Raw genomic sequence first — 23,259 nt, forward strand, 5'->3', positions numbered from 1 at the left:
AGAGAATCTCAATTGCATGCTCTCTCTCCTCGTCTCCTCAAAACCCATTGGAGGAGAAGGTCAGAGGGGCGGGATCTTCCCCAACCCTCTATCCGGTAGTGCTTGTAAATTTACTGTGTTTTCACCAGAGGCTGATCACTCTCGAGCGCGTGGGTGACACTAGAGGAAAGCAGAGCGTGCATTACCGGGCATGCGAAGCGAGAATGCCAGACTGGTCTGGAGGCTGCACACTGTATCCCCCAAAATCCCTATAATTACCGACAAAACCGTACCGGTTCCTTTGCTATCGACCATCCTAAATCTGCACAAGACAATTGGATTTCTTTTCTTCTCTGATTTGTGTCTCTAAGGAGGAGAGATGAGAATTCACTTCCCTACCAGTTGGATATTTCAAGGCTGGGTCACCCATCTGGTTCTCAATCTGTGCGCACAGGTAAATCATAGGCTACTCAAAAAACTCATTGCATGCATAAAAAAGTGCTTTCTATAGATAATAGTTTTATTTAATGGATGTATAGAGTTTTCTCTATATCTAGAGTAGGTCTTCATCTGGCCATTGTTATTGCTCTGGAAGAGTTGGTAGAAAACAGACATGCTTGAGCATCAAGTGGAAACATTTATGTTTGGGTCGTGACCAAGCACCCCGGCCCTCCCCTGTAAACTGTAAAGGACAGCTGGATGCATTCTTGCTGGCCTTAAGGTTGTTTTTACCGGACGTTCACGTTTAGGCTCCAATTTGTTGTGGGGGCGTTTGTCTTGTTACTGTAAATCAGGATCATGTGGGTTTGTCTAGGGGATTTAGGACGTGTTCTCTTGCGTCTTTCTCCCCATCATACGGGTTGGTGTTGCAACTGTCTGAGCAATATGTTGCATGACAGATATTCCATTGAGAAATACAGGACCTACAGTTACTTTCATGTACATTGGTACCTTTGCACTTACCCCATTCATATACACAAACTACCTTTAGCACCCAATTGATTAAGGTATCTTCTGGCCAGTTAAGTGTTTTAAGAGCCCCGACACTTGATCTAAACGTTAACACGCATTGCTTGTTTTGGAAACGTAAGGACCATATCTTTCATATCAGCCAGAAATAATAATAATTTTAAAAAGCTTAAATTACTACACACCTGTATAGGGTTAAGGTTCCCACATGGCCATATTCCCGCGCTTGTTTACTGAAAAAAAGAGGGAAGACAGAGTGGACTACCTGTACTAATTAGCTGGGACTATCTGCGTTTCCAAATACCTGTGAGGAAGTCGGACATGCCACAAAAGTGTTGTCACTGAAAAATACTGTTGGCTAAAACTGTGTTAAAACAGTGAGTGTGTATTTTGAATTTGTGAAATTATTTTGATCTGATATGAAAGTAAAGGGCTTTATGTTTCTAGAACCTTACTACAATTGAGAATCAATTCTAGTTTAGATGGAGAATTTGGCTGTTTTAGCTGCCAGAGGCAATTCGCCTCTAAACAAAACAGGTAAGTTTCTTGGAAAATAAAGAGTAACTTTAGGCTCCTTTAGATCAGTATTGGGCTACCTTGCACTTTACAATGGAGTGCGTGAATCATTTAGTCCATGACATGTTTTTACTTTAAAGTGAGGGGCGTCCTGTGCAGTTGGAATTTAAACACAAATGAACACCAAACGTTTTTTTTTCAGTCTATTTGTCCTCAACTGTATACGATTTTCCATGAGTTGCACATGTCCATCTTTTTAATGGCAATGCTCGTTGTTATCAAAACATACATTTCTAGTCATATTTTCTATTGTAATGACTCTCTTATGTTATGCAATACCAAACACTAGTATTCATTTAGTCATTTATGTTTTGTCTAATGTGCATGCAAACGCTAAGTGTCTACAGTATCTAAACGCTAAGTGTCTACAACTGTACTAACTGGACGAGCCCAGGTGTTGCCTCATTCTCACTCCTGTAGGACAAGTCTTAACCTGAGAGAGTGACAGACGAAGAAACCAACCAAGTTGTGGACCGTGATAAATATAGCTTCTATTTGGGGAGAAAATACATTCTTAAACGTGAAAATACATTGTAGAATCTAGATATAGTACAGACTGTTTTTTTAGCCATCAGCCTCATGACACGTTTAACTGAGTTCCCCTGCAAGCCGTTCCGCACACTAAAATCACAATGTTTCCATTCCTTTAATCATTTAAAAACAATAAGTATAGCCGTACATGATTTAATGAAAAGCATTAAACATACACATTGTTTCACATTCTTTAATAACAGACTCATAAACACAATCACGCAATAGGGTACAGCATGTTTCACAGTTTCCCTGGTGCTTCACAACTTCCCCCGCAAAACGTGATTTATTGGAACCTCGCGCGTGGTAAAGAGCAGCGGACGAAGGAGTTCGCTTCTGCTGCGGAGTTCGTTGTAAAATATAAAGCGTTGTGGTGGTGCTTGGATGACAGACAGACAGACATACAGTCTACTACAGCCCACATCCAGCGGCAAACAGTACTTTAGATGGAGATCTGTTTATAAAGGGCTATAAACCATTGTTACATATGTTAACCATAAGTAAACTGTTTATAAGTCATTACATATCATTTATATCCCTTGGTAGTAACATGAATAGACATGAGATTATCATGCGATAATTCACAGAGTACCTAGATTTGAATCTGTAGTCTACAAATACCCAGGTGTTAAATCATTAATGTGGGAGAGGTTGTTCTTGGCCTGGTGTCAGAGTTTGGGGTGGCGGTTATGCAAATCTGAGAAAGACTGGAATGTATCTCATGTCAGAGAAGATGATGGGATCAGGGATTGCCCTCAGCACACAGGGGGACAAACATCTGCCTGGAGGTGACAGCATCCCCTCCCACATATGCCCCCTAGGCACAACTATGACAACATAACCAACAAAAACGGGTCACAACTCCTGCAGCTCTGTCGCACGCTGGGTATGTACATAGTCAACGGTAGGCTTCGAGGGGACTCCTATGGTAGATACACCTATAGCTCATCTCTTGGCAGTAGTACTGTAGACTACTTTATCACTGACCTCAACCCAGAATCTCTCAGAGCGTTCACAGTCAGTCCACTAACACCCCTATCAGACCACAGCAAAATCACAGTCTACTTAAACAGAGCAATACTCAACCACGAGGCATCAAAGCCAAAGGAACTGAGTAACATTAAGAAATGCTATAGGTGGAAGGAATGCAGTTTGGAAACCTACCAAAAACAATTAGGCAACAACAAATTCAATCCCTTTTAGACAATTTCCTGGGTAAAACGTTCCACTGTAATAGTGAAGGTGTAAACTTGGCAGTAGAAAATCTTAACAGTATATTTGACCTCTCAGCTTCCCTATCAAATCTAAAAATCTCAAATAGAAAACCGAAGAAAATTAACAATAATGACAAATGGTTTGATGAGGAATGCAAAAATCTAAGAAAGAAATTGAGAAACCTGTCCAACCAAAAACATAGAGACCCGGAAAACCTGAGTCTACGCCTTCACTATGGTGAATCACTAAAACAATACAGAAACACACTACGGAAAAAGAAGGAACAGCATGTCAGAAATCAGCTCAATGCAATTGAAGAATCCATAGACTCTAACCACTTCTGGGAAAATTGGAAAACACTAAACAAACAACAACACGAAGAATTATCTATCCAAAATGGAGATGTCTGGGTAAACCACTTCTCCAATCTTTTTGGTTCTATAACAAAGAACAAAGAGCAAAACATATACATGATCAACTACAGATCTTAGAATCAACTATTAAAGACTACCAGAACCCACTGGATTCTCCAATTACATTGAATGAGTTACAGGACAAAATAAAAACCCTCCAACCCAAAAAGGCCTGTGGTGTCGATGGTATCCTCAATGAAATGATCAAATATACAGACAACAAATTCCAACTGGCTATACTAAAACTCTTTAACATCATACTTAGCTCTGGCATCTTCCCCAATATTTGGAACCAAGGACTGATCACCCCAATCCACAAAAGTGGAGACAAATTTGACCCCAATAACTACCGTGGAATATGTGTCAACAGTAACCTTGGGAAAATCCTCTGCATTATTATTAACAGCAGACTCGTACATTTCCTCAATGAAAACAATGTACTGAGCAAATGTCAAATTGGCTTTTACCAAATTACCGTACAACAGACCATGTATTCACCCTGCACACCTTAATTGACAACCAAACAAACCAAAACAAAGGCAAAGTCTTCTCATGCTTTGTTGATTTCAAAAAGCCTTCGACTCAATTTGGCATGAGGGTCTGCTATACAAACTGATGGAAAGTGGTGTTGGGGGTAAAACATATGACATTATAAAATCCATGTACACAAACAACAAGTGTGCGGTTAAAATTGGCAAAAAACACACACATTTCTTCACACAGGGTCGTGGGGTTAGACAGGGATGCAGCTTAAGCCCCACCCTCTTCAACATATATATCAACGAACTGGCGCGGGCACTAGAAAAGTCTGCAGCACCCGGCCTCCCCTGCTAGAATCCGAAGTCAAATGTCTGCTGTTTGCTGATGATCTGGTGCTTCTGTCACCAACCAAGGAGGGCCTACAGCAGCACCTAGATCTTATGCACAGATTCTGTCAGACCTGGGCCCTGACAGTAAATCTCAGTAAGACCAAAATAATGGTGTTCCAAAAGGTCGAGTCACCAGGACCACAAATACAAATTCCATCTCGACACTGTTGCCCTAGAGCACACAAAAACTATACATACCTTGGCCTAAACATCAGCGCCACAGGTAACTTCCACAAAGGTGTGAACGATCTGAGAGACAAGGCAAGAAGGGCATTCTATGCCATCAAAAGAAACATAAATTTCAACATACCAATTAGGATTTGGCTAAAAATACTTGAATCAGTCATAGAGCCCATTGCCCTTTATGGTTGTGAGGTCTGGGGTCCGCTCACCAACCAAGACTTCACAAAATGGGACAAACACCAAATTGAGACTCTGCACGCAGAATTCTGCAAAAATATCCTCCGTGTACAACGTAAAACACCAAATAATGCATGCAGAGCAGAATTAGGCCGATACCCACTAATTATCAAAATCCAGAAAAGAGCCATTAAATTCTACAACCACCTAAAAGGAAGCGATTCACAAACCTTCCATAACAAAGCCATCACAAACAGAGAGATGAACCTGGAGAAGAGTCCCCTAAGCAAACTGGTCCTGGGGCTCTGTTCACAAACACAAACACACCCTACAGAGCCCCAGGACAACAGCACAATTAGACCCAACCAAATCATGAGAAAACAAAAGATAATTACTTAACACATTGGAAAGAATTAACAAAAAACAGAGCAAACTAGAATGCTATTTGGCCCTACACAGCGGCAGAATACCTGACCACTGTGACTGACCCAAAATTAAGGAAAGCTTTGACTATGTACAGACTCAGTGAGCATAGCCTTGCTATTGAGAAAGGCCGTAGGCAGACATGGCTCTCAAGAGAAGACAGGCTATGTGCTCACTGCCCACAAAATGAGGTGGAAACTGAGCTGCACTTCCTAACCTCCTGCCCAATGTATGACCATATTAGAGAGACATATTTCCCCAGATCACACAGATCCACAAAGAATTCGAAAACATATCCAATTTTGAAAAACTCCCATACCTACTGGGTGAAATTCCACAGTGTGCCATCACAGCAGCAAGATTTGTGACCTGTTGCCACGAGAAAAGGGCAACCAGTGAAGAACAAACACCATTGTAAATACAACCCATATTTATGCTTATTTATTTTATCTTGTGTCCTTTAATTATTTGTACATTGTGTATGTATATATATATATATATATATATATATATATATATATATAATATGACATTTGTAATGTCTTTACTGTTTTGAAACTGTTGTATGTGTAATGTTTACTGTTAATTTTTGTTGTTTTTCACTTTATATATTCACTTTGTATGTTGTCTACCTCACTTGCTTTGGCAATGTTAACACATGTTTCCCATGCCAATAAAGCCCTTGAATTGAATTGAATTGAATTGATTGCAGCGCCCCCCATTTACAAACAAATAAAGATAGTATTTTACAGGTGCTACTGGTTGTGAGAACTGTCACACACTCTTTCTCTAGTCTTCTATCTCACTCACTCATTCACACTCAGTCACTCATCTCTCTCTCTACCCCCCCCCCCCCTCTCTCTCTCCCTCTCACTCTGAATTCATTTAAATGCAAATAGCTTTATTGGCATGGGAAACATATGTTTACATTGCCAAATAAAGTGAAATAGATGATAAACAAAAGTGAAATACACAATAAAAATGAACAGTAAACATTAAACTCACAAAAGTTTCAAAGGAATAGGGACATTTCAAAAGTCATATTATGGCTATGTACAATGTTGTAATGATGTGCAAATAGTTAAACTACAAAGGGGGGGAAAAATAAACATAAATATATGGTTGCCCTTTTCTTGTGGCAACAGGTCACACATCTTGCTGCTGTGATGGCACACTGTGTGGTATTTCATCTAATGGATATGCAAATGTATCAAAATTGGATGTGTGTTCAAATTCTTTGTGGGTCTATGTAACCTGAGGAAAATATGTGCCTCTAATATGGTCATACATTTGGCAGGAGGTTAGGAAGTGCAGCTCAGTTTTTACCTTGTTTTGTGGGCAGTGTGCACCTAGCCTGTCTTCTCTTGAGAGCCAGGTCTCTCTCTATCACGCACTCTCTTCCTTTCTCTCTCTCTATTTCAATTCAAGGGGCTTTTGGCATGGGAAACATATGTTAACATTGCCAAAGCAAGTGAAGTAGATAATATACAAAAGTGAAATTAACAATAAAAATGAACAGGAAACATTACACTCACAGAAGTTCCAAAAGAATAAAGACATTACAAATGTCATATTATGTATATATACAGTGTTGTAACGATGTACAAATGGTGAAAGTACAACAATAAATAAACATAAATATGGGTTGTATTTACAATGGTGTTTGTTCTTCACTGGTTGACCTTTTCTTGTGGCAACAGGTCACAAATCTTGCTGTGGTGATGGCACACTGTGGTATTTCACCCAGTAGATATGGGAGTTTATCAAAATCGGGTTTGTTTTCGAATTATTTGGATCTGTGTGTTCTGATGAAATAATGTGTCTCTAATATGGTCTTACATTAGGCAGGAGGTTAGGAAGTGAAGTTCAGTTTCCATCTCATTTTGTGGGCAGTGTGCACATAAGCCTCTCTTCTCTTGAGAGCCATGTCTGCCTACGGCGGCCTTTCTCAATAGCAAGGCTCACTGAGTCAGTACATAGTCAAAGCTTTCCTTAATAACCTCTTGTGCCTAGGGGGCAGTATTTTCATTTTTTGAAAAATAACGTTCCCAAAGTAAATGGGATATTTTGTCAGGACAAGATGCTAGAATATGCATATAATTGACAGCTTAGGATAGAAAACACTCTAAAGTTTCCAAAACTGTAAAAATATTGTCTGTGAGTATAACATAACTGATATTGCAGGCGAAAGCCTGAGAAAAATCCAATCCGGAAGTGCCTCGTGTTTTGAAAGCTCTGCGTTCCAATGCGTCCCTATTGAGCAGTGAATGGGCTATCAACCAGATTACTTTTTCTACATATCCTCCAAGGTGTCTACAGCATTGTGACGTAGTTTTACGCCTTTATGTTGAAGAATACCCGTAAGCGGCTACATTGTGTAAGTGGTCACCTGATGGCTCTCAGAGTGATTCTCGCGTAAAATACAGAGGTAGCCATTTTTCCAATCGGTCCTACTGAAAAACCAATTGTCCCGGTGGATATATTATCGAATAGATATTTGAAAAACACCTTGAGGATTGATTATAAACAACGTTTGCCATGTTTCTGTCGATATTATGGAGCTAATTTGGAATATTTTTCGGCGTTGTCGTGACCGAAATTTCCGGTCGATTTCTCAGCCAAACGTGAAGAACAAACGGAGCTATTTCGCCTACAAAAATAATATTTTTGGAAAAAAGGAACATTGGCTATCTAACTGGGAGTCTCGTGAGTGAAAACATCCGAAGCTCATCAAAGGTAAACGATTTAATTTGATTGCTTTTCTGATTTTCGTGACCAAGTTACCTGCTGCTAGCTGGACATAATGCTATGCTAGGCTATCGATAAACTTACACAAATGCTTGTCTTGCTTTGGCTGTAAAGCACATTTTGAAAATCTGAGATGACAGAGTGATTAACAAAAGGCTAAGCTGTGTCTCAATATATTTCACTTGTGATGTTCATGAATAGGAATATTTTCTAGTAATATTTATGTCCGTTGCATTATGATAATTAGTGTCAGTCGATGATTACGCTCCCGGATCCGGGATGGGGAGTCACTAGTGTTACGACTTCTATGAATGGTGAGTGGAGGAGTCAAGCGCAGAGAGCAGGTAACTCCGTACGTGGATATTTTATTCCAAAGGCAGTGGAGACACGGACATGCAAAACACAAGGGCGCATGAAACAACCCGTCCAAAATACACAGGACTAAAACTGTCCGGAAAAATATAGATCACACTAATACACCAACACCAAATAACAGAGAACAAGCCCACACAAATACCCAGCGGGCCTAGTGCCCTTAAATAGCCTACAAACAAACACTAACTCAAAACAGGTGTACCCAATTAGACCCAATAAACAGAAACAAACGGAAAGGGAATCGATGGCAGCTAATAGGCCGGCGACGACGACCGCCGAGCTCTGCCCGAACAGGAAGGGGCACCATCTTCGGCGAGATTTGTGACAACTAGAGCTTGGGTCAGTCACAGTGGTCAGGTTTTCTGCCACTGTGTACTCTGTTTAGGGCCAAATATCATTCTAGTTTGCTCTGTTTTTTTGTTAATTATTTCCAATGTGTCAAGTAATTATCTTTTTGTTTTCTCATGATTTGGTTGGGTCTAATTGTGTTGCTGTCCTGGGGCTCTGTGGGGTGTGTTTGTGAACCGAGCCCACAGGACCAGCTTGCTTAGGGGACTCTTCTGCAGGTTCATCTCTCTGTAGGTGATGGCTTTATGGAATATTTGGGAATCGCTACCTTTTAGGTGGTTGTAGAATTTAACGGCTGTTTTCTGGATTTCGATAATTAGCGGGTATCGGCCTAATTCTGTTCTGCATGCATTATTTGTTGTTCTACGTTGTATATCTCTATCTCTTCTTTTAACATTTATGATGGTTCACAGCACACACACAAACAGTTTGGGAACCAATGTTTGCATGTAACAGAACTGACTGTAGTTGCACTTCAGATAAAATAAGAATGGATGGAGGTTAGAGGTGCCTATGTAACATCCTGGCCTTTCTCTAGTTTAGCCTGTAATCATTTAGGGTGGATCCAGCCATGCTCTTATATATTTAATGAATTAAAACATATTGCAGCAACGTCTCAATTATGGCCTGATGTTCGGAGGCAGAGGAAACTGAAATACGATTCCCAGCATTCTTTTGGTTTCCTGCCCCCTTTCGCCCAAATCTGTCACTGAGCAATACTGTCTGTCACGGTTGGGTGTCAATAGTCTCAACATGCCTTCTTCCCTCACCTCCTTCCTGCATACCCTTCCCTCATCTCTGAAACATTGATCCATGACAGTTATACGGTAAGGCAGCATTTCCAAAACTGGGTTCTCGGGACCCCAAGGCATGCACGTTTTGGTTTTTGCTAACACTACACAGCTGTTTCAAATGATCGAAGGTTGATGATTAGTTGATCTGAATCAGCTGTGTAGTGCTAGGACAAAAACCAAAACATGCAGCCCTTGGGGTCCAGAGGACCGATCTATATATGGCCCATCCAGGAATCAAACCCACAACTATAGTGTTTCCAGCACCATGCTGAGCCATTGGAACTACTGCTCCATTACTCACCCACCTTCTTCGATGTATGGGAAATGTGTCCTTCTCCAACAGCTGTAAGTTGAGGCATGTCAGCATTGCTCTGATCTCAGTCAGCTTGTCTCCTCTAACACATGTTGCTCATTATGACTGTGGTCACAACTATGAGTGGCATTCATCATTAAAAGCAAAACCATGACTGATGTGAGACACTGTGGAAGTAATTCAACTGGTTGGGATCTCTGGCACCACAGACACACAGACTAAAACCGTATCAGTGGAGGTTTTTAAAGGGTTGGTCGCAGAAAGCTTGTTTGTTCTGGGTTGCAGCTTAAGACGTGGCTACAGACTTTGTTTTTTTAAACTTGGTGGGTAACAAGAAGAACCTGAATGAGAAGCTTTAGATGAGTTTCTGTAGTCTGTGATTGGGGGACAGAGCTGGCATGGGGGCACAGACAGCAGAGGGAGGGATGGAGAGAGGCAAGAGTTGTGCCATGTGACAGTGAAGTAGAGCTACTGTAAGATTCTTTAGGATGGAGTTAGTAATACTCGGCAGAAGCACTCTGTGCTTGTGGTGTTTGAAGGTTTATATAAATGGAGAATTAGGTGTTTTTGTTAGTTCTATTCCTTCACAAAGAATCTTTTGGTTCAGCATATTTTCTCTCATAACAGTATTATTCTGTAATTCAGAACACTGGCTGGGGAGGTACATGCATATGTGTGTTTGTGGTGAGGGGTATTGTATTAGCTTACCATTGAACCCCTGCCAACAGCAGTGGGTGGGTAGACCACAGCACGATCAGTGTTCACAGTAGAGAGAAACTCATGTTTTAAGTGTCTATTACACAGATGTAGGATCTTAATCTTGCGATTACATTATTGATTCTTCTTGGGTATGACGCTACAAGCTTGACACACCTGTATTTGGGGGGTTTCTCCCAGTCTTCTCTGCAGATCCTCTCAAGCTCTGTCAGGTTGGATAGGGAGCGTCGCTGCACAGCTATTTTCAGGTCTCTTCACTCTTCAAAGATGTTCGATTGAGTTCAAGTCTGAGCTCTGGCTGGGCCACTCAAGGACATTCAGAAGCCACTCTTGTGTTGTCTTGGCTGTGTGCTTAGTCTTGTTGGAAGGTGAACCTTCACCACAGTCTGAGGTCCTGAGCGCTCTGGAGCAGGTTTTCATCAAGGGTCTCTTTGTATTTTGCTATATTCATCTTTCCCTCGATCCTGACTACTTTCTCAGTCCCTGCCACTGAAAAACATCCCCACAGCATGATGCTGCCACCACCATGCTTCACCATAGGGATGTTGCCAGGTTTCCTCCGGACTTGAAGCAAAGAATTCAATCTTGGTTTCATCAGAACAGAGAATCTTGTTTCTCATGGTCTGAGAGTCCTTTAGGTGCCTTTTGGCAAACTACAAGCCGGCTGTCATGTGCCTTTTACTAAGGAGTGACTTCCGTCTAGCCACTCTACCATAAAGCCCTGATTGGTGTAGTGCTGCAGAGATGTTTGGCCTTTTGGAAGATTCTCCCATCTCCACAGAGGAACTCTGGAGCTCTGTCAGAGTGACCATCGAGTTATAGGTCACCTCCCCTGACCAAGGCCCTTTCCCCTCGATTGTTCAGTTTGGCCGGGCGGCCAGCTCTAGGAAGAGTCTTGGTGGTTCCAAACTTCTTCCATTTAAGAATGATGGAGGCCACTGTGTTTTTGGGGACCTTCAATGCTGCAGAAATGTTTTGGTACCCTTCCCCAGATCTGTGCCTCAGCACAATCCTGTCTTGAAGCTCTACAGAAAATTCCTTCGACCTCATGGCTTGGTTTTTGCTCTGACATGCACTGTCAACTGTGGGACCTTGTATAGACAGGAGTGTGCCTTTCCAAATCATGTCCAATCAATTTAATCTTCCACCGGTGGACTCCAATCAAGTTATGGAAACACCTCAGTGAAAACAGGATGCACCTGAGCTCAATTTTGAGTCTCGTAGCAAAGGGTCTGAATACTTGTAAATACATATTTGTCATTATTGGGTATTGTGTGTAGATTGAGGACATTTGTTTATTGAATCCATTTTAGAATAAGGTTGTAATGTAACAAAATAGAAGGGGTCTGAATACATTCCGAATGCACTGTACACTACAAGTTTCAAATTTAACTGGAAAGATCCTACATCTGTACACCAAGCTTCAACGAGCCACTGAGGCGACCTCCTTCCCTCCACAGCCAAGTATCCACTCTGGTGACTACTACAATGCCAGTATGCTCTGCTGAAGTGGGCACTATTTGTATTTTATGGTCTTGTTTTAAAGGGCTTGGACGTTAGAACCGTTTGGAATCAAATCATTAGAACAATGTTTTATTCCAGTAATGTTTCATTCCAAAATGCATTCTGTTGACAGTGAGAATGTGAGAATGTTTGCAGTGGAATGCCTTGACGGGTTGGGGGTTTTCTGTTTCTTTCTGTCTTGGGCAATCCTCTTCTCTTTTCCTCCAACAACCACTGTTTAGTCTTACTGATAGACTTATATCTCATGTCTACAAATTCATGAATGACCCTTACAAACAACACACATGATACATTTTTCACATTTTCACATGTGAAGTAGCTGTTTTCACATGTTGAGCAGAAATGTTCACATCAGAAAAGAGACACGTGAAGTCAGTTGTTCACATGTCTTGAAGTCCACTTTTTATATGTGAGGGGAATAACCCGTTTTCACCTCACATGTCAATTGCATATTCACGTGTGAAATTAGCGGTTTCACATGTGAAAATAGATTCAGAACTTTCACGTGACAAACGTTCACGCGTGTCATTATTCACATGTCCAGACATGAACCACCCTTTTTCACCAGATCTTTTCCCCATGCAGTTTTCTTTTTGTACGGTGAATAAACAAATTAATGAATGACATTTTGTTAAAATTGACTGTCACCTGCCAATAATTGTTTTAGGCCTTGACACAACCAGATTGGCCATAGTGGTTTGTGTTTTGTCTTCCAGACAGCCCTCTCCAGACCCACCTGTACCCAGCAGCAGTACCTCAAAGACAAGAGATGCTGCAGGAGGTGTGAACCAGGTAAACTAAACCAGAGAAATACATGAATGGCCATTAACACCCAATATGACCACTCTACAGAACCAGTTGTCTGGGCTTTAGCAGAGAGCCGTCATATGCATGGAAGGAAGAAACTGCCATGTTTCATTTTTCCTGAAAATAAATTAGGAAGGATGTGAAAGAGGAACTGACTTGCTGCAATACATACACATGTGCACACACCCTAATCCCCAAATAACTGTTCATCTCGAAGCGTAATGGAAATGTATCTATTTTAGCCTCTTCCTCTTCCGCTTTCTCTTACCTCAGCAGATCACTGCAACGTTGGTGTATTAACCTGTGGCCAGTCTAACCCTCTCGCTCTTCCCCACCCCCCAGGCTCCTATGTGTTTGCAGAGTGTTCTGGGTACTCTGACACCAAGTGTCGTCAGTGTGGTCGTGATGAATACCAGCCTGACTGGACCAACGAGACCAAGTGTCTGCCACAGAAGTTCTGTGACACAGGTCAGTAGGTGACTGGCGTCTAGTCTAGTTGGAAGGATGCCTTTAAGTCTACTGTTGAAGCTTTGTTTTCTATACATTTTAGCAAAAGCTTTTGGAGATGCTGATGTCTGTGGTGTTTGCTTTGGTTAACCACTAACCCCTGACCTGTTTGTGAAACCCAGGTAAAGGTTTTAATCGTGAGAGGCCCAGTAACCCCCAGGCTGCGGTACCCTGTCAATGTCAACCTGGTCTAGAGTGTTCTCCTATCAACTGTGAGTTCTGTGAGAAGATTCCTACCTGTGGACCAGGATATGGACTGGAGACTGACACTGGTGAGAGAGACATACACACGCAGACATGAACATGCACACACACACGCGCGTGCACACACACACACACAGGCAGGCACACACACATACTTCTGTGTTACCACTGTTGTTAGCAGTCCAGTTTTTCACTCTTCTCTGTCATGTGTGTTTTAAACTCAGAGGCGGGCAGGAGAACTTGTGTTGCGTGCAAGAGAGGATATTTCTCTCCCAACACCTCTATAGAACCATGCAGACAGTGGACCAAGTGAGTTAACACACACCTATACCGTGTCCCTTCATACAATGTCTTTTCCCCTGGGCGCTCCTCTTCAGTCCAGTGTGTCCCATTCAGTGAGGCAGGAACAGGGTTCTACAGGCGCTCAAAGCTCCACCACAGCGCTGTTCTGACTAATGCTGCACCACTTCCACTGGAACACAGAGCAGCTTCTACCACTGCCTGACTCTGTGGTCAACCAAGAGAACAGAGGGGGAGGGAAGGAGAGAAAGAGAGCAGAGTGAGAGAGGGAAAGAAAGGAGAGAGAGAATGCCTGAATTGCTATAAAACAGAAATAATGACCATGTGTCCTTGGGTGTTTTCTCCTTCCAGTTGTAAAGGCCTGGGGAAGAGTGACAAAAAGACCGGGAGCGACCAGACTGATGCTGTCTGTGGACCCCATCTCTCTGGTTCCTCTACCTCCTCCTGGGTCCTAGTGTGTATTCTGTCAGTCATCACTGTCCTCTGTCTCCTCATCCTCCTGCTCTTCTGCTACAAGGACAAACTCAAACTACTCTCAGGTACCCGAGTGAGAGAGTAAATTTGTCCGCTGTGTCTCATAGACTAGAGGTAACATAGTAAACGTAAATCCTGGACACCCACGGTCGGGGTGGATAGGTGGGCGTATACTGTGAACATCTAGCAACCCGAAGGTTTTGTGTTTGAATCTCATCACGGACAACTTTAGCATTTGAGCTAATTAGCAACTACTTAGCATGTTAGCTAACCTTAACCCTTTAACCTAATTCCTAATCCTAATCTTAACCCCTAGCTAACGTTAGCCACAACAAATTGGAATTCGTAACATATCATACGAAATGGATGATGGACATGCATAAATTAATACATACCATACTAAACGTAACATATGATACTAAATGGAGGGAGATAGATTTACATTTGCTATATTATGTCTACCCAGGTTGAATTTGTTGCAGAGGACAATATTCTTGAAGGAATCATTTTTTAATATAAATATTCCTTGGCATAAAATGTATCTGAAATGAATGACTGTCATCCTCTTATGTTTTACAGTGAATTTGCGATTATGTGTCCAGAATCTGAAAAGGACCCGGATACAGCAGGTAGGGTAGACTTTTAGATGACATGCATTAACCGTAGACTAAATAAAACGTTCAATGGCTCTCAGACTAACCTATCTGTTTGTGTTTCTCTCCAGGAGACTCTGGCCCCTCTCTACCACAGTGGGGGTGAAGGAGGTGGGGTAGGGGGGCAGAACTGCACCCTGTGTGAGAAAACCTGTCTGATTGTCCTTGCTGACACCCCCCCAGAAACTCTACACACCTGTCCTACAGCCATACCTGGTGACCGGGTCAAACTACCACCCATTAAAGAGATGAAGGAGGAGAGGAGGGAGGAGGAGGATGAGGGGATGGGAAGTGAGGGGTCAGGGGAGGCGGAGGAGGTTTCTGAGGAGGCTGTGTGTGAGGAGGGTGTATCAGAGGGTGTGTGTGTGTCTCCACTGTGGGCTGGCTCCTGTGTGTGTGTGTTGTCTGTGAGGGAACCTTTAGAGGTAGGAGAGAATGAAGACTGTAGTCAGGCCGTCAACCCTGGAACCCTCGGGACCTGCTCCTGTGGAGGAGATGGGGAGAGCAGGGATGGAAAGAAGGATGAAAGAAAAGATGGAGGGAGGGAGAGGGCCAAGATGGTTGAGTGCTTGCAAGGGAAGAGCTCTGAGATGAGCTGTAATACCTCTCCCTACTCCCTCTCTCCCACCTCCTCCCCCCTTTCCCCCGTCATGCCGTCATGTGACCTCTACCTGCCACTGACCCCAGCCAGGTCAGAGGTCAAAGCTCAGCTGATTGACAGCTCACAGAGGAAAGTGGATGGGCTATACAGACTGAACTCTAGCATAAGCTCCACCCCCACCACAGACACCACACCCACTTCAACCTCCATAACCTCTCCTGACCCCTCTGTAACCGTGGGAGACCAGCAGTCCAAGCTAAGCTCTGAGGCCTCCAGCAGTGAGCCTAACCAGGGACTTTCCTGGAGGGGCAGTGGAGGAAACAAGCTCTTATCTGGGGGCTCGGAGCTGGAGTGTGCCCCTGATTGTATCCAGAGCCAACTTGCGGAACCAGCACTCACCTCAGGTAGATACTGCATAGCAGTGCCACACTTTTTTACAAGAAAAAGGCTAAATAAAGTATTCATATCCCTTGACTTGGTCCACATTTTATTGTGTTACAGCCTGAATTCAAAATGGATAAAATATATTTTTTAATTCTCACCCATCTACACACAATACCCCATAATGACAAAGTAAAACATGTTTTTAGAAATGTTTGCAAATGTATTGAAAATCCAATAAAGAAAGAACAAATTTACATAATTATTCACACTCCTGAGTCAATACTTTGTAAGTACAGCTGTGAGGCTTTTTGGGTAAGTCTCTAAGAGCTGTGCACACCTGGATTGTACAATATTTGCCCAGTTATTCTTTTTTAAATTCTTCAAGCTCTGTCAAGTTGATTGTTGATCATTGCTAGACAGACATTTTCAAGTCTTACCATAGATTTAAGTAAAATTTGTAACTAGGCCACTCAGGAACATTCAATGTGTCTTGGTAAGGAACTCCAGTATAGATTTGGCCTTGTTTTAGGTTATTGTCCTGCTGAAAGTTGAATTTGTCTTCCAGTGTATGTTAGCCAGCAGACTGAACCAGGTTATCCTCTAGGATTTAGCCTGTGCTTACAGCTGTATTCTGTTTAATTTTATCATAGGAATCTTCCTAGTCCTTGCCATTGACAAGCATACCCATAACATGATGCAGCCACCACCATGCTTAAAAATATGAAGAGTGGTACTCAGTGATGCGTTGTGTTGGATTTGCCCCAAACATAACGCTTTGTATTCAGGACCAAAACTACATTTCTTCACCACATTTTTTGCAATATTTCTTAAGTGCTCTGTTGCAGACAGGATGCATGTTTTGGAATATTTGTAGTTTGTACAGGCTTCCTTCTTTTCACTCTGCCATTTAGGTTAGTATTGTGGAGTTACCACGATGTTGTTGACCCAACCTCAGTTTTAAAATCACCATTGGCCTCATGGTGAAAATCCCTGAGCAGTTGCGTTTCTTCCTGGCAACTGAGTTTTGAAGGACTCCTGTATCTTTGTAGTGACTGGGTGTATTGATACACCATCCAAAGCCTAATTAATAACTTCGCCATGCTTCACCAAGGGATATCAGTGTCATCTTTTTAAAATTTTACACATCTACCAATCGATGCCCTTCTTTGCAAGGCATTGAAAAACCTCCCTGGTCTTTGTGGTTGAATCTGTGCTTGAAATTCACTACTCGATGAAGGGACTTTACAGATCATTGTATGTGTGGGGTACAGAGAGGGGGTAGTCATTCTAAAATAATGTTAACCATATTATTGAATGCGGAATGAGTCCATGCGATTTGTTATGCACATTTGTATTCCTGAGCTTATTTAGGCCATAACAAAAGGGTTGAATAGTGATTGACTCAAGACATTTCAGCTTTTCATTTTTTATTCATTTCTAAAATGTTCTGCAAACAAAATTCCACTTTTACATTTTGGGGTACTGTGTGTAGACCAGTGACACAAAATCTCAATTTAGTCCATTTTAAATTCAGGCTGTAACGCAACAAAATGTAGAAGAACTAAAGGGGTGTGAATACTTTCTGAAGGCACTGTACACATGTCATTATACATTCCAACCATTGTTAAAGAGGAAAGATAAATACATCCACTGGTGTTTCTCCTGGGTTATTGGATCTGGGTTATTGGATCTGGGTTATTGGATCTGGGTTATTGTACATTGTTTTGGCTAGGACTGTAACTGAGTTTTCAGAAATATCTTTTCACATTGTTGCTCCAAAATAAGTATATTGGTTTCCTACTAATATTGTACACTGTTGGCTTGTTTTAAAGACCACACACAGTAGGAAGGAGAATGTGTGTGTGTGATGAGCCAGTGATTACACCGTGCTGTAACGTGTGTGTGTGTTTATCTCTCTGTGTGTGAGCTCTGCCCACCACAACACTCCTGTTCACACAGTTCCAGAGTTCTGCAGGGTTTTGCAAAGTGACTACAGGTCTAATTGAAACAAGATGTGCTCTGAATACACATCCCTTGAGTAATACCCAGACTCACACACTTTCAGACTCTCGTTGATCACTGTATACTTTAATTATGCCCCAAAGCAGCAGTAAGTAAATAAACCACATTTCTCATAATGCAGTAATAACATGTCATTAACTGGACTTCCCGCTCAGAGAGGTTAATTATGGCGGGGGCTCCCAAACCTTTTCACTCAGGGCCCCCCTTGAAGCATTGGGGAACATCCCACACACCCCTGCGCGCGCACCCGCCACATCTATTTCTATGAGCACAAGCACTGGAGAGAATTGAGCAGGTTTAAAGCTTATTTTCTGCAATTCTACACATTTTGTCATGGGATACAAAGAACATTTTACAGTTTTAAAGCAAATCTTCTTGCAATTCTATATGTTTTGCCATGTATAATGTGTGTTCATGTGCTATTTGAGTGACAAAAAAATGTGAACAATATCTATGGGCTAAAAAAAACTAATAAAAAAGCTTTAGCTGACAGGCTGGTTGATCTGGAAATGTCTGACAAGTTCTAAAGTTATAAATACTGTAGCTCTCTAAGGTATTACTGACTGATATGACAAGAGGAACTGATGATGCACTACTATTACGCACCTCTCAGTTTGGGAACAACTGAATTATGGGATCACACCTTGGAGAGACGGGCTGCATCTCAATAGTCCTTGTGTCTCCTGGACATAGACCTGCACGATAGGTTAAAGTAGTATAGTCCTTGTGTCTCCTGGACATAGACCTGCACGATAGGTTAAAGTAGTATAGTCCTTGTGTCTCCTGGACATAGACCTGCACGATAGGTTAAAGTAGTATAGTCCTTGTGTCTCCTGGACATAGACCTGCACGATAGGTTAAAGTAGTATAGTCCTTGTGTCTCCTGGACATAGACCTGCACGATAGGTTAAAGTAGTATAGTCCTTGTGTCTCCTGGACATAGACCTGCACGATAGGTTAAAGTAGTATAGTCCTTGTGTCTCCTGGACATAGACCTGCACGATAGGTTAAAGTAGTATAGTCCTTGTGTCTCCTGGACATAGACCTGCACGATAGGTTAAAGTAGTATAGTCCTTGTGTCTCCTGGACATAGACCTGCACGATAGGTTAAAGTAGTATAGTCCTTGTGTCTCCTGGACATAGACCTGCACGATAGGTTAAAGTAGTATAGTCCTTGTGTCTCCTGGACATAGACCTGCACGATAGGTTAAAGTAGTATAGTCCTTGTGTCTCCTGGACATAGACCTGCACGACAGGTTAAAGTAGTATAGCGAGCGAAGCGAAGACAGGTGTTCCCCATGACTAAATCAGCTCCAGAAGGAAAGGAGATGAGGAGAGGAAGCCACTTTAGACTAGAATGAGATGCAGAGCAAGTTTCACACTCAGTTTACATCTGTTCCATTATTTCCCTCTCATAATTGATGTTATCTGCCCTCCTAAGATAGTTAAACTGTAGACAGTCTGCTGTAAACAGAGACACCAGGGGGTTTGTTTGTTTTAGTGATGGTGGTGAAATGACACTTTTACACCAGACTGGCCAGACTGGTATTCCAGTGCCAGTAAATGATTTCAGATGGGATTCTAGACACTGACACATACTATGTTACGGTGTGTGTTTGTGTGCATGTGCACGTGCATTCGTGTAAATGAGGTGTGAGGAGGGGGGGGGGTTGAAATGGGCAGCAGACAGAAACAGACTTCTGTAGTTTTCCAGTTGTGTTTATAACTACCCTCAGCGGTGTGAACTACTAACATGGAAATAAGGGACAAGATGGCAGTTTGTTCCACTTGATTTGAATGCAAACGCCAGAGTTGTTCCGATGGCTCAGTTGGTTGGAGCATCGTGCTTCTCACAAGTTGTGGGTTTGATAAGACATTAGCTGTAAGTTGCTTACGATACAAGCGTCTAAATGCCAGCTTGAATAACACTCATTCTATTTCAGCACTGAGATGGACATGTCGTCTGTAATAATGTTATGACAAACTATACTTCTCTACGTCTAAATGGCAGCTTGAATAAAGTTTGACATTTTCACATAGAATGAAAACTGCTGGTCACACTGATACCCTGATGTTAAATTATATGTTTATGATGTCCTTGACCAGGACTATGGTCAAAGCAACCGCAGCCGACCACGGTCTTTCTATGGTTACTATGCACGGTCATCATCACTCCTACTCGCTATTAGTCATCTGAGGTCGCCCCTAACATAAACATTTTTTTTATATCACAACTTTAGAGGATCATGTGTTTGTGTGTGTTACTGCATAATTACACAACCATAACATACATTGGCCTCTGTACACATTTCAAAAGAGGTTTGGTTCTCTGTGTTGGTTGGTTATGTCCCTTTATCTCTGGTAGTGAAATTAAACCTGATACCATTTTGGGAAAGAGACCACAATGGCAAGACTCTTAACTAGGCTAACTGGCTAAACTGACCCCTTAATTCTCTCTCTCTTTCTCTCTCCCTCTCCTTCTCTCTACTCTCTCTCACTCTCTACCCTCTACTCTCTACTTCTACTCTCTCTCTACTCTCTCTCTGCCAGGTCAGGTGACAGGGAACAATAACACCACCTTCATCTCCAGCGGTCAGGTTATGAACTTCAGCGCTGATGTCATCGTCGTCTACGTCAGCCAGACGTCGCTAGGCAACGAGGAGGAAGGGCCAGATGATGCATTCGGAATCCCCGTCCAGGAACAGGCCAATGAGAGAGCTCCGTTGTTCCAGAGGTCTGCCTCCTCCAAAAGTGTCGGTCATTCACCTCCACATTCTCCAAGGAACTCCATTACCCATAACCCCCCACAGCAGGATGACAACCTGCCAGTTCAGGAAGTGACTGATGAGTTGCCCAGTGACTGATGAAGTGAGACAAGAAAATTGTGGATAGTGTACCATAAAGAGAGGAGTGAAGCCACAGACTTGTTGACACTCCAAAACCTATTGCTACGACCTACTTGAAACAATAGTCCATAGTCTTCCTGGGTAGGTGCTAGGAATTGGAACTGTGCCATAGACATAGAACTGGAACCTGAAGGACTGTGTTCCTCATCTGGACCTCATGGCTGTCTCAATAGTCTCATGAAGCCTCCTTTACTTCATTGTCTCATTTCTTTCATTTTTACTGATCTAAAAGAGCTGGACAACTGAAATCAAGTCCATGAGTTTGACTCCCTTCTTGTTGTTATCCTTGGTGTTGATTTCTTCTCAGAGCACCACGAGTGCGGTTTGTTGTTAAGAAAAATGCTATGCATTTGTTGAGCTATATACTACACATGTAAATGTGTTGTTTATTTTCTAAAATATTTTTGATGTTGGACGAATGAAGAAATCTTTGGAACGAAAGCCTTATTGTCGTACTACAAAAACCATGGAAGTGGATCAGTGATCCTCACTCGTGTGATGAGTAACCTTGTCTGAAAAGACTTGTGTTAGCTTTAGCTCAGAGGGCTAACACAGTCTTGTGGACAGCAGGACACCCGGGATTCATCCACCTTAATCAATTGTGCTGACCCAAAGAGAATAGACTGCACTATGCAGAAATCACTCCGCCATTTCGTGGTTACTAAAATCGAATAGTTTGCCTAATTTCAGTCTGTGACAAAACAAGCATGTCTAGTGTAGAGAATCATTGTAGCATCTAAATCGCTGGGAAATATATTTACCGTAATCAAAAATGTTGTATTTTCAGCTGTTTGAAGCTGGTGTAAAAAGATTTAAGTAAAAGACGCAAAAAACGAAACTTCAGAACAGAACGCATAGAAATAGTGCACATAGAACATATCTACTGGTTCTTTGCTTTGAATGATAATGACCGATCGATAACTCCCGTTTCTATGTGAATTTGGTCGGGTCGCCCAAAAAGTTACATATTGCAGCTTTTAAGACTTTATCTGGTTGAACAACATAGTGTCTCCGAGCATTTTGTATTAGTCAATATTTAAATCAGAGACACTCACATTTAGTGTCATATGTTATGTTTCATATGGTATGTATTAATAATAATAATATAATTTGAGGATGCCCATCATCCATTTCGTATGATATCTTACGAATTCCAAATTGTATGATATGTTACAAATTCCAATTTGTATAATATGTTACGAATTTGAAAAATTTATGATACAGTATGTTACGAATTCCAATTTGTTGAGGCTAACGTTAGCTAGGTGGGTAGGAGGCTAACATTAGCTAGCTGGCAAACGTTAGTTATGCTAGGGGTTAAGGTTAGCAGGCTGGGGTTTAGCTAAAAGAGTTTGAGTTGGGGTTAGCTAAAAAGTGTAAGGTTAAGGGAAGGGTTAGCTAACATGCTAAGTAGTTGCAAAGTAGCTAAAAAGTAGTAAGTCGTTAAAGTAGATAATTAGCTAAAATTGTCTGTGATACGATTCGATAATGTTTGCATTATACGCCCACCTGTCCCCCCTGTCCTTTACTTTTTGCCTTAAGTAAACTTCTGTCTTTTGTAACCATACCAAACGTAACATATACTAATGCTAGTGTCTCGGATTTACATTTACTATGTTACGTCTAGTCTATTTGACCAGGCTGTGTTGAAATGAAAACCAGCTCACACAGTTAGTCTACAAGTCCAAGTCTAAAACCAGCTATTGAATAGCTAACCAATCAAATAAAGCTTTCAAGAGTTGAAAGTGAAAACTTGTCTGTAAATAAACTATAACTATTGATTCAAATTTCAATAAATGACAAAACTGTTTTGATTCAAATCGAGTGTTTTTTTTTGTGACAGCAGCCGTACCGTTATTCCATGGTTTACTGTCTGCTATCTGGTCATTACAATGAAGTTATTTATCTTCTCTCTGAGCCATAATGACTGTGAAAACAGAGCTAATTACACATGTGGCCGGGCTTCAGTTTCTGTCACTGCCCCAATGCAGACAGACAGACTGACAGTATTTCATTATCACACAAGATGGCTGGCAGGATAGGGCCAACGTAGCATTGGCCACGTTTAGCTTGCGTAGCATCTAGGATAGGGCTATTTTCTCTAAAACCACATGAGAAGGGCTGGAGATGCTGATTTAGGGCCTGGTTTGGGTCGTTTGTGTTTGCGTGCAAGTGTACGTGCGTGTGTGCCATTGAGAACCAGAGGCCCACCAGGAGAGTAGGGTATTTTCTGTTGTCTGTGAAAAC

At 41.9% G+C, this 23,259-nt stretch overlaps 1 protein-coding gene across 2 annotated transcripts; it reads left to right on the forward strand.

Annotated features, from left to right (window-relative positions):
* Nucleotides 1–116: 116 nt before the first annotated feature.
* tnfrsf11a (tumor necrosis factor receptor superfamily, member 11a, NFKB activator) lies at nucleotides 117–22,832 on the forward strand. 2 transcript variants are annotated; one of them, XM_035761041.2, is made up of 9 exons: nucleotides 117–433; nucleotides 12,871–12,946; nucleotides 13,304–13,429; nucleotides 13,591–13,740; nucleotides 13,897–13,981; nucleotides 14,324–14,511; nucleotides 15,026–15,075; nucleotides 15,171–16,104; nucleotides 20,657–22,832. In XM_035761041.2, the coding sequence occupies exons 1-9, from the start codon at nucleotides 359–361 to the stop codon at nucleotides 20,968–20,970; spliced, it is 1,998 nt and encodes a 665-aa protein (XP_035616934.1). In that variant the 5' UTR covers nucleotides 117–358; the 3' UTR covers nucleotides 20,971–22,832. The 2 variants fall into 2 exon arrangements, with proteins under 2 accessions (XP_035616934.1, XP_035616935.1); XM_035761042.1 differs by lacking the exon at nucleotides 117–433 and adding an exon at nucleotides 9,755–9,945.
* Nucleotides 22,833–23,259: the final 427 nt, after the last annotated feature.

The sequence above is a fragment of the Oncorhynchus keta genome, chromosome 28 (assembly GCF_023373465.1).
Source record: "Oncorhynchus keta strain PuntledgeMale-10-30-2019 chromosome 28, Oket_V2, whole genome shotgun sequence".
Lineage (NCBI taxonomy): Eukaryota > Metazoa > Chordata > Actinopteri > Salmoniformes > Salmonidae > Oncorhynchus > Oncorhynchus keta.

What these genes read in the sequence shown, in the direction of transcription:
- tnfrsf11a (XM_035761041.2), top strand. Translation starts at nt 359, where the DNA reads ATGAGAATTCACTTCCCTACCAGTTGGATATTTCAAGGCTGGGTCACC. An exon ending in TTCTCAATCTGTGCGCACAG is followed by an intron (nt 434 to 12,870) that starts GTAAATCATAGG and finishes TTTGTCTTCCAG; the next exon opens with ACAGCCCTCTCCAGACCCAC. An exon ending in AAAGGACCCGGATACAGCAG is followed by an intron (nt 15,076 to 15,170) that starts GTAGGGTAGACT and finishes GTTTCTCTCCAG; the next exon opens with GAGACTCTGGCCCCTCTCTA.